The sequence below is a fragment of the Cupressus sempervirens genome, chromosome 5 (assembly GCF_028749045.1).
Source record: "Cupressus sempervirens isolate cs-2001-9-10 chromosome 5, ASM2874904v1, whole genome shotgun sequence".
Classification (NCBI taxonomy): domain Eukaryota; kingdom Viridiplantae; phylum Streptophyta; class Pinopsida; order Cupressales; family Cupressaceae; genus Cupressus; species Cupressus sempervirens.
Window position 1 is genome coordinate 324,185,602 of NC_143122.1, and position 11,852 is coordinate 324,197,453.

General features: G+C 35.1%; 2 protein-coding genes across 2 annotated transcripts; one reads left to right on the forward strand and one right to left on the reverse strand.

Moving 5' to 3' along the window:
• Positions 1–1,307: 1,307 nt before the first annotated feature.
• Positions 1,308–2,662, reverse strand: LOC149555973 (uncharacterized). The gene is made up of 4 exons (XM_089829650.1): positions 2,150–2,662; positions 1,994–2,063; positions 1,838–1,906; positions 1,308–1,759 (listed from the first exon to the last, which is right to left on the reverse strand). Exons 1-4 carry the CDS (start codon positions 2,660–2,662, stop codon positions 1,308–1,310), a joined length of 1,104 nt encoding a protein of 367 aa, XP_089685776.1.
• A 6,556-nt stretch (positions 2,663–9,218) lies between these two features.
• LOC149555974 (uncharacterized) lies at positions 9,219–11,525 on the forward strand. Its single transcript, XM_089830099.1, has one exon. The coding sequence runs from the start codon at positions 9,482–9,484 to the stop codon at positions 11,318–11,320; it is 1,839 nt and encodes a 612-aa protein (XP_089686225.1). The 5' UTR covers positions 9,219–9,481; the 3' UTR covers positions 11,321–11,525.
• The last annotated feature ends 327 nt before the right edge of the window (positions 11,526–11,852 follow it).

Here is an 11,852-nt window from a genome sequence, read left to right on the forward strand (position 1 = left end):
GGGCATAAGCTTAAATGGTTTTATTAAAATATGGTCACATTTTAAAACAATGTTCTGAATAGATAGCACTTTGGTGCTTTCAAGATAAATTGTAAAAGTCCCCTGTTAAAGTCATTCTCACATGATATGGATCTGGAAAAATTGATGTTATAGTTGATCCATTTCTGCATCTAAGAAACCTACTATGTGCCTGTAAATAGATTAGAAAGCTCAAAAGATCGATCAGGCAATGAAAGATTAAGCAAAAGATTTAGGCAACTGTATTAAAATGATTGGAAAACCATTGTTTTGATAGATACATAGATATGAAGCCCAATTGGGGTTTCCACCAAAAATACATTAAAAGCAGAAATATTCCATAAAAAGTTGGACGAACTTGAGGAAAAGAACCAGAAACCCCCTCATTTTCTAAAGAGAAGCTCTATCTTTGAGTGATAAATTTGGTGGGATGTCCAACACCAATCAATCTCAGCTTCAGACTTTCACCATGTGGATGAATTGCTTTTCCAGATCTAACCAGGGATGAAAGGAGAGTATTCAGTCTTTTTGAGAAGTGTGCTATCTATGGAGGAGAAGCAAATCTATTACTAACACCTGCCACAATTTCAAGTTACAATTTCCTTGGCAAAAAGGAGGAACTGCAGCATCTGTAAACTTATTCCCTCAATCTAGTACAGCAGGGTGGGATTGAAGAGGAAGAGCATCTAGTCTTAATGTTGTGTCTTGCAAGGGAAGATAATTATGCTCTTTAAGATCTTGATAGCTGTGTGCATCTGTGTAGTTCATTTTGAAATTTGACAAGTAAAGCCTTACACATGAAGGTTATTTTGAGCATTGTTCAACAAATGTTGATAAAAATTAACAAATGAATGTAAATTTTGTTAACTTATATAATGACATCTAGGATACAAAACTAACAATCAAAGCATTTATCATTTGACATCAAATCATCAAATAGGAGAGTACAAGAAATGTATAAATGTATACAGAGACGAGTGTAGGTTATCATAATTACACCATCATGAAAGGTACCTATAGAATACATGTGAATACGTAAGCAAGGAATATATGCTGAAGACTTTGGTCATCCAGATAGAAAACAATCCTTTAAACATATGTATTCTCATTATCATGCCACCTTTGCAAAATGATAGTGCTCTAAAAAGTCTTTTGTTTTTCTCTTAAATATGGCATGAAATAGCATTCGACAAAAGCAAAGTTTTCCATATGGCATTAACTACAATACATTTGAATCATCTTTCCATATCATTGACCATAATTTGCAACATCATCTTGCCAAATCACAACTAAGATCGAGTTCTATAATCATTCGACATCCTTTTGGCTATATCGTCTCTAAATTTCCCCCAATCATCTTTATCACGCTGAGTCATCCCATATGTCTCAAGTATTGGTACATCTATCCCCTCACGATCATCCTCCTCTTCAACATCAACTTCAAGAATGCCATCTTCTATGGTAATGAAGTTGTGTAGTATGCAACATGCCAAAACAATCTTTATTTGGGTCATGATTTGATATGACGTCGCATGTCTTAGAATAGGAAAGCGCTGCTTCAAAATGTCAAAGGTACGTTCAATTGCATTCCTCAAGGATGAGTGGCGGTGGTTAAACAACTCTTGCAGGCTATTTATTGGGTTTTCCCTCGAGAACTCTTTTAGGTGGTAATGTGTGCAACGATAAGGCGCAAGAAATCCAGGTACATTGGGATACCCAGCATCCACTAAATAATATTTTCCTACATAAGAATAAAAGTTTATTAATATAAATTTTTAAGAAAGTCACATTTATCAGTATATAAACATACTAGACATACCAGGGGGAACTACCAATTGATCAGATCTTGACAGGGCCGAAGATAGAACACGACTATCTGCAGCTGACCCTTCCCATCCAGCAAGGACGTAATGAAACTTATAATCAAATGAAGCCACACCCATAACATTTTGAGATAAATTTCCTTTTCTATCACGATATGGAGCTTGCATGTCGACATCGACTGTGACTGGAATATGAGTTCCATCAATTGCTCCCACACAATCCTACATTGGGAAAATTTATAATCAAAGGGATAGAATAAACTAACTATAAAGTGAAGGAAAACAAATTGTACCAAAGGGGTATGTACCTTGAAGTACGGATCAAAACGGTCCTTCCCACTAATTTCTGGAGGAGTGTTTGGACTAGGTGGCAAAAAATATTTTCCATGAAGTGCCAAGATTGCTGTCAAAACTTTGTGAAAATATCGACTGATTGTCTCCCCTGAGTGATCGAAGTTATGAGCAATCTTATGATTCCTCAGATTGTGGCCAAGAGTATGGAGAAACATCACCAATTGTTCTTCTAGTGGTAAGTGCATCGTATTTTTGATGCTTCCTTCTTGCCTAAGAATATCAGCTAGATGAAAGAAGGCTTGTTTACTCATTCGAATTTGATCATGACAATCAGTCTCATTCGAATAGATAATACGTTTATAAAATGGAATCTCGCCTCTTTTGCACTTACATATTGCTCTTCTACCTTCTTGTGCAGTCGTTGCTATAGATGCAGCAAAGGCTGCAAAGCCAACTACAAGAGCACAAATGACTCTTCTCTTCCTAGCAATGTGCCCCAAAATGTTTTTATCTTTCATTAGATCCATTAGTAACCTAAAACCAATATAGAGACACGTTTCGTTAGATCCATGGATTTGGTAAAATATGATGATGAACAACTTTCTGAATATATGTCTATTCATTAGTAAGAAACATAAGCAGATCTAAAAAGATGATAAATACCTATATAGAGATAAACAAAAATAAGAAACAGTGACTATTTACTAGGCAATAAAAGACACATTGTGAAAGTAGGATGAATGTTGATTACTGATATGCTCAAAAACCGATTCGAGAAAATATATCAGAGAGAACAAATTATAAATTTCAACACACCATGAAGTAAAGAGTGCTAGCATATGCTAAAAGAAAAAATGCTGACATAAAATCAGAAAAAATGTGATTTTACCCTCAAACAAAAATTGATCACAGCTCCACAAATCCCATCAGATGAATCAAAGATCAAATTGTTGGGCAAGTTTTAGTGGCCAGCCAATAGAGCTCCAAAAACATCTTAAGTGTAGCAGTTTTAAGATGAATCATGTAAATTTGTACCAAAGGAAGTGTAAGGTATAAAATTACATATTATGCTTTGATCAATGCTCAGCAAGGAAATACAACAACAGGTTAAGTGGCAACATTATAAGTGTACACCAACAAAAAGAGATAAAATAAGAGATTAAAAACATAGTTTCACATGATAAAACCCTAAAGTGAAGTATGTCAACACATGAAAAATAGAAATATATAGAATCATTTCAGTTTAGTAAAATATTATAATTATGCTAATAAAAATAGCAAACAAAATATAATTGATAACTAAGTAAAACTAATGGACATTTCAATAGAGATAATTAACAGCTAATTCAAATAGATTTATAAATCATGTTCTAACTTTTTAACTATTAGAACATTAAATTAACATCATGTTTGAGCACTCTTTTAAAATGGCATTGCTGTAACAGTAAAACAAAAAATAAGCTGCCTTTAAGTTTCCCAAAGCGAAAAGCATTTTACCCATAAATGTGTGACATATATTTCCAGGTCAAAACTGGTTTAAGGATTGTGAGACAGGGCTTCTTCTTGAGGTCTGTTATCCATATATAATCCATTGTTCCCTTGCTGTTATAAATAGCAATACAGTAGCAGAAAGCTTTCCTGTTCATCTAAAAATATGGAAACAATGTTAGCCTGCCTCACAAGTTTGGCCATTGTCTATTCAAGATCATTTAGCCGAAACAAGATGCCTTTGATAAATTGCCTATTTTAATTTTATGTTTAAAAATGAGTAGATTAATTTTAATCATGGAACTCAAAGGTCGGAAAAGGTTAAGTATCATTAAATGAAGTCTAACTTATAAAGCTAGGATACTCTAGATTAATGGTGAGCTACCAATGAAATTTGCACCAATGAATTATCCTTACATTAGATATATCACTAGTTGGTATTGTATGTGTTGTATGCCCTTTTTAACTATGGCCAAGGATTATGTATGTAGAGTTATGTGTCCTTCATTACAAAGTATGAACAAGCATTTCTGGTTTCTCACAACTATACATTGATGAAGAGGTAAGTAACCTTCTCCCTAACACTCTGCAAGAATACTAATATTCATATCAGCACATATCAGAAACACTAGTAATACCTAATCATTAATATAACTCTCCATACTCTAATAGGAAATCTCATTGTCAAGATCCAAACTCATATAAATCTATACTCTAGAGTTAAATTTTACTTTATGATTTAAGGAAACTTGAATCATAATAACTGTACACATGGCTAAAGGAATATTACGAATAATTTCGTGTAGGTACACCATTTTAATAGGATTTCTCAAACCAGTGGGGTATGACTAGAAATTGTTTTAGGAGAATCATGAAGCAAACTTGTCAAGAATGCCATTATTACAACATGCTTGATCTAGAAGGTCAAATAAATGTTTTGGTTGGAGAAAGATGAAATTAAATTTCCATAGCAGAGATGAACGCACCAATGTGAAAGTGCAGACATGAATATTGTAGATCTCAGTCTGAGACGTACAGAGATGGTATGCAAACCAACATGCTTGATCTAGAAGGTCAAATAAATGTTCTGGTTGGAGAAAGATGAAATTAAATTTCCATAGCAAAGATGAACGCACCAATGTGAAAGTTCAGACATGAATATTGTAGATCTCAGTCTAAGAAGTACAGAGATGGTATGCAAACCATTTGAGAGAAGAGGGTATTATTGGCGAGTTACCTTGTTCAAAGTTAACTGGGAAGAAGAATCCAACAATGCCGATCGTGAGCTAGCATGCAACCAGAGGAAATGGAGAGCACCTTGCAACATGAGCCAGCAGAGACGTTGGAGAAAATTTTTTGCAGCGCTAAAATGGAGGGAAAACGAATATCATCCGGCAGAAAATAAGTTTGAGCGCCCAAAACACAGCATTTTAGGGCTGCCGGACTTCAAAAAAATTCATTTTGTATTAATTAGCAATGCTTATTTTATCCAAAATTGGAATTAAAATGGGTATTTGGCCAATACCAACTATTTGAGAGGAAGATCGAATCCTTGAATTGGGGGCTAAATGAGGATTGCGAATTCTAATTTTCTCATATTCCAATCCTCATTTTGTCGACCCAAACAGTGGATTGCAATTTTTTTAGAATGCGCAATTCTAATTCCCGTTGATATCCATGAACCAAACGGGCCCTATGTGTTATGACCAATCCAAGGATTCAACTACAAGATCCACGACCTCTATATAGGATTATTTGCTCCAAACTCTCTAAGTCCTTGGAACCTAAACCTAAACACCCCTATTTATACTTTCCAAAATGACTTACATAAGATTATAGGTTATTACATGATAGATGGGTCAACCTAAAAATGGTCTACACACATCCCAAGACAAGATCCTTAGATTAAATTCATTATCCAAATTAAATACATAAGTTGTGTAATATCCCTCGCCTAAATTGATTAATTTTAATTGACAAACACTTGTATGCTACCTTTTAATGCTAAGAAATTTACAAATGATATTATAATGCCTCTTACAATGAACTAATTTGCAAGTGCAATTCTTTTGGTACTTTCAATGCATATACATGGAAACTAGATATGGAATGCATACCTGCAACCAATTGACATTTTGACAAATAATTGACATACAACTATTATGTTGATCATATATGCTATTAGATGGACATTTTGTCAAACAAATGGTATGCAACATGCATCTCCTTTATTGAATTCATTCTCATGTACTATGTTGCTATGAGTTTGCCAAGACAAATGGGCTTACAATAATGACTACAGTAATGCCAAAATCTGATTCTGAATTATCACAGCAAAATCATATGCCTAAAGTACAATGCTAACTACTAATAGTTGCAAGAGGAACCTGATAATAATGATGCCCAAGGATGGAGATGAATCAAGCATAAGTACTATAGAGCGACATCATTCTTGCGTACTATAGTAGCCAACAATAATTGTATTCTCTAATTTAAGCACAAACAAAACTCCTGAATTGAAGCTCTTCTGAATAACAAATTCAATGGATATTTCACCACCTCAAATAGTTGCAACATTGAAGAGTTGACGTTCTCCAATGGTTGACTGAAATCAAAAACCTTAGTTTCTTCTCCCAAGTTTATATCAAATGCAATTCACAATAATAAGATGATTAACAATGAAGTTCTCACCTCTATTTATTCTTTTCCTTCACCCTTCTAGAAGGAAATAAAATATTATTTAATTGCATTCTCTAGAAGCTTCCCCCTTTCCAATACAATAATTAGTTGTATTTCTAGAAAATGCACTCTCTAGAAGCTTATCCCTTGCAATACAATAATTAATTGTACTTCTATAAAATTAAATTAATTAAATATAAACTCACCTTTTAATTTTAATTTATTTAATGACTTTATAAGAAATTAATTTAATCAATTTCTCCTTATTTCTCCTCCTAGCCTTCGGGGAATGTAATGGCTAAGAACTCCACTAAGACGCTAAAAAGATGGGGACATTACAAGTTGGCTCACACTAGGGACCAATCACAGACAAACTCGTTCAAAGAAGGAACCGAGCATCAGCAAACATTAGGTTCACTTAGCCCATAAAGGAACACTCGACCACCAAAGCACTCGATCACTACTAGGAAACTTGACCAATATTGAACAACTCGACCAATGTAAACAATTCAGCATCAACTACAGCTCGACAACCATTGGGACTCGACACTAACATAAATAATGAACAAAGATGAGCAGGATTACAAGGTAACCTAGGATGCTCCTAAATCATGATGGTATTTCTATAGGGAGTATATTAACATTGTTGGAGACACTATTCAAAGCTTATGTGTTGCATTCATGAGGAAGTTCGTCATTGATGTCAACATACTAGCTATTCAATGAAGACTAGCAGAACAATAGAGAGATCTTAGCTTTGCGTAGTTCGAGGATTGAAGATTATTCTATGCGCACTTGGGGTTTATGTTCTAAGGTATGTCTAGATGTTACAATCAAGAGCTTGTACAAAAATATGAAAGTTCGACAGAGTTATGTAGACTTTACTGGAGGCAACTTTCAAACAATGTTTATGGAAAGCGAGTATTATTGTTTGGATTTTATCTCTTAACAGAGATTGAATCTGGTTGATCAAGCTAAGACATAGGTTGAAGACATGTCGTAGAGGACTTGGTTAAGTTAACATGATCAGTCGTTCATCACATGGAAAGTTATGAAGATTGCGAGCTAGTAGATTTATTGTAATCTTGGTTAAAGTGTAACATTGTACTGTAATGTGTATTGTAATAGCTTAAGGTGGTCCTATATTATTTTGTAAATTGAGAAAATCTTAAGGTTGACTCAATAATTTGTTTTAGGACTTGGTATAAAGGAAAGATGTTTTCCTTGGTTGTAATCATCAGTGAGATCATTTTGAATGGTATGTAGTCATATCTTGCAATATCTATTGTGTGAACTTGGTATGTGAAGTTGTGAAAATTAGAACAAAGTTTGGTGCTGTTGATGCATGGTGTGATTACAAAGAAACAATATTTGGCAAGACAAGTTGCTGGATGGACACTTTTTGTTTCACACTGTATTATTCAAAAGGAATATTATAGAGGCTATTTGGACATAGGGTTCACTGGTCTTCCTTTCAATTCTTAATAGGGTTGACACAACTTCTAACAAGGATTCAAAGTCCCCTAATACAGACTCATATGTACTAATTGTATTTAATTGACTCCTAGTAGGGTCTATCCTCTTACACAAAACTTTTACATTACTACATTATTTTGTGGATACCATCCCCACTGAGATTTTCCTTCTTATCAAGGGTTTTTGTAGTTAACAAATCTAGTGCTATTGTGTATGGTTATGATCTTTCTATGGTTGTTGCATCTATTATTTACATGTTTCAAAGTTAATAAAGATATTGAGAGTTTCTTTAATTGCATATCCAATTCACCCCCACAATTATCTTGGTGGACTTTACTTTTTAGCAGTCCTTGGGCATCAAGCCTTTTTCTTCAAATGCTTGATGTTACCTCGAGTTCTGCTAAAAATTTAGAATAACCCCATTGGTTTCGGGTGGGGGGATCTAAACCAGTTTGGCCTTTAGGGAAATTGGTGTTCCTTCTAGGGTTTTTAAAACTTGGTGGGAATCTCAAAAACCAACTATGAAATTGGCCTACGTTGGAGTTACCTGATTTGCCATAGACTCGACCTTTAATTTGGAACTTTGATCTATCAACATGCCACCAGTCTTGAGGAGAACACACATAGTTCTCCCATGCAAACCAACACCGTTCATTGTAGTGTCTCTGTCACTCACTAGCCTACCTTTTTCGTTCGCCTGCCTACCTCTAACACTCGCTTGTCCCCTTCGTTGTTTGCCATCTTGCCTCTGCCGTTTGCCTCCTTGCCTTTGTTGTTTGGACACCATCTTCATTCCTGTAAGTACCATTAATTGTGAAAGAGGTTTTTCATAATAAAATATCATTAATGATGTTAGAAAGTCAAAGCTAGGTTTATATGTGATGCATTGAGGCTATCCTTAAATCGATCTAAAACGATTAGAATGAAGTAAATCAAATATAAAAGAACAAAAAGTGAAGAATAATTCATGACCTATGATATTATTTATTTTTATTAGTTTATGTTTTGTTTCTAATTTCAAATTAATAAAATAATTTTTTTTTCTTCTAAATTAAATTATTACAAATTTAGATATTTTACTTTTGAAAAACTTTTTTAAAAATTAGAATTTTATTTTGAAAGTTAATCAATTCCAACTACATATAATAATATATATTTTAAAATAGTAATTACATGTTTTATCTATATATATAAAATTTAAATTTAAAATAATTTATTAAATAATCCATAAATTTTTAAAATTTAACAATCAATTATTTCTTAAAACATAAAATGAAAGTACTAAAATGATCAAACCGTCCAATTGTACGCCTCGGAGCGAAGGATTTTCAACGGTAAGATGGACTCGGAGTCGGAGAGTCATTTTAAAGAATTCAAGGTACAGTTGAACGTTACAGTCCCGGCCCTACAAACCTAATTCAAAAAGTTTACCGTTAATTTCTTTCGCACACAACACACATGCATCATGTCCCTTAAAACAGCTGAAGTCGCGATCTTAGCTCCTTCATGTGTAAGTTTCCAACTGTGTGCTGACGGGGGTGAATTAGAGGTGAAGAAAAAGATACGTTACAGGTAGTCTACCATGATTCAGTTTTTAGTGGGTTGCCGTTGAGCTGGATTAGATGCCCAGGTGAAGATCATACTAGCTGATGATGAATACAAATATTGAATTGTTCTCTCATTGTTTCTGCTAGATTGCAACAATGGCAAACTGTAAACTACCACGAGCATCGCTGTTCTTTATAGTAATAGCGGCATTCTTAAAACCCTGCGAACCCCAAGAATGCGCAGAACAAGATCTTGCTGCACTGCAGGACTTCAAGGCTGCAATTACAGAGGACCCAACTGGGGCATTACAATCTTGGGTGGGAGAAAATTGTTGTGAATGGAACGGCATCCTTTGCAACGAGAGTAACGGCCGAGTTATAAACATTGCCCTCGATGCAGACCCTGGCAATGTCTCAGCTTTCATGAGGGGCACCATATCGAAATCCATAGGTAAGCTCTCCTTTCTCCAGAAATTCATTCTTTTGGGCTGGAAGAACATAGGGGGTCGAATTCCTTTCTCAATTAGGAAGCTCAAAACCCTAACCCACTTTACCATAGATAACAATAAGATCTATGGCCTGATTCCTGCTTCAATAGGGGGATTGTTGGAGCTCAAGAGCATGTCCTTGTCTAATAATCGTATAAACGGCCACATACCCAAATCCATCTGCAACCTCCGTAATTTGAGAACTCTGTACCTGGATGGCAACCGGCTGAGGGGCTTGATCCCTCATTGCATTGATGACCTGAAGTATCTTTCTGTCTTGCAGATGAAAAGAAACATGATCTCCGGCTCAATTCCAGATTCCATTGGAGGGCTTGAAAACGTAAGCACATTGGATTTATCACAAAATTTTCTCACTGGTAGCATTCCTTCATCTGTCGGAAACCTTTCTAGGCTTTCAGAGTTTGTGGTAAGTAAAAATCTTTTGAATGGTAGCATTCCTTCAGCTTTAGGTTTCCTTCGCAACAGTTTAAGTAAGCTCTCTTTGGATCGGAATCTTTTCACTGGAGAAATCCCTGTTTCCTTTACCAGTTTAACAACAATGAATTATCTTGACCTTTCATATAACTATTTGACTGGTAATATCCCCCGATTTTCGAAGTCCTCCAGCCTGACTTATCTCATTTTGTCAAACAATTTGCTCTCTGGAGTGCTGCCACAATTTCTTGGCTCCTTGCCCAGCCTACGAGTTGTTCAGCTGTCGTTCAATAATTTTACAGGCGTTATACCAGAGTTTGATAGGTCAGCAAAGTTTGACAGTGTTGTTTTGTCAAATAACAAGCTTACAGGTGGTGTACCAGATTTCTTTTCAGAGCTGGACTATTTGGAGCATCTTGATTTATCAAACAACGAGCTCAACGCTGGGGTTCCTCAAAACCCTGCTTTGTATAATCTGGTCAGTCTTAATCTTTCTAGGAATAGCCTTTCTGGCCCCCTCCCAAATTTGACAAGCATTGGCTTGAATTCTCTGGATTTATCCTATAATAACCTGAGTTTTGGAAGTATTCCTGCTTGGATCACAAATTCTAGTTTCCTAACCAATTTGCGACTGGCTGGTTGTGGCATTTCAATAAACTTGAATGACTGGGAGCCCGCCGCTCCTAATCTTTACATGTCCATTGATTTATCAAACAACAGTATTACCGGTGATGCAGGCCGTCTGTTTAAGGAAATGAATAAGCTAAAATCTTTGAATTTGGCAAGGAATCAATTGGGTGGTAGCATTCCTATGTCTATTGAAAATCTTAAGAGTTTGGAAAGCTTGGATCTGTCCTATAATGAACTAAATGGTACAATTCCGGAAGAAATGGCCCAACTGAAGAATTTGAGGCAGTTGAACTTGAGCTACAACCATTTGTGTGGGCAGATTCCAGATGAGAAACCACTAAATTCATTTCCAGTTTCTTCTTTTGATCACAATGACTGTCTGTGTGGTCAACCACTGCCTTCTTGTCGATCAACTGAAAGTAAGAACATATCATCTAGATAGTGAAACATATATCCACATAGATGAAGAAAGACTGAATTTATCTTGTAGAACATATGGAAAGACAAAATCCTATATACAGATTTTTCTATAATGTTTCATATTAACTGCTTTCCAATTCTTAATTATGTCAAATCATATTTCTATTATATCCAATGTAACTAACCAAGTTCAGTAGACTATATAAACTATTTATTAATTTTGCTTACTTGAGTTTCTCAATTTTACTTGCTTACACTATAGAACTATAAAGCATTTCCTGTTAACCTCCTCTGCTTCACTCTACTTATATCATGGAAAGTGTGACGGATGTAAACTGACATATTTGATGCCTCTTTTTACAAAGAAATATTCTCATGACAATCACCATTCAATAAACGGATGAGTGTTTTTGTGGGGTGCTCTCTTAAAAAATAGTTAAAAATTGCCCTGTTTTAAAGGATAGAGGAACTCATCTCTTTTAGATTAAAATATTATAATAAAGACTTGCATTATGTTAGCGGTAGAGTTTAACAGCAGCTGGATTTTGGAAGGT

Coding starts and splice junctions, on each gene's coding strand:
- LOC149555973 (XM_089829650.1), bottom strand. CDS start 2,662: ATGGATCTAATGAAAGATAAAAACATTTTGGGGCACATTGCTAGGAAG. Junction 2,064..2,149: donor GTTTTGATCCGTACTTCAAG/GTACATACCCCT, acceptor TTCCCAATGTAG/GATTGTGTGGGAGCAATTGA. Junction 1,907..1,993: donor CGACATGCAAGCTCCATATC/GTGATAGAAAAG, acceptor CTGGATGGGAAG/GGTCAGCTGCAGATAGTCGT.
- LOC149555974 (XM_089830099.1), top strand. CDS start 9,482: ATGGCAAACTGTAAACTACCACGAGCATCGCTGTTCTTTATAGTAATA.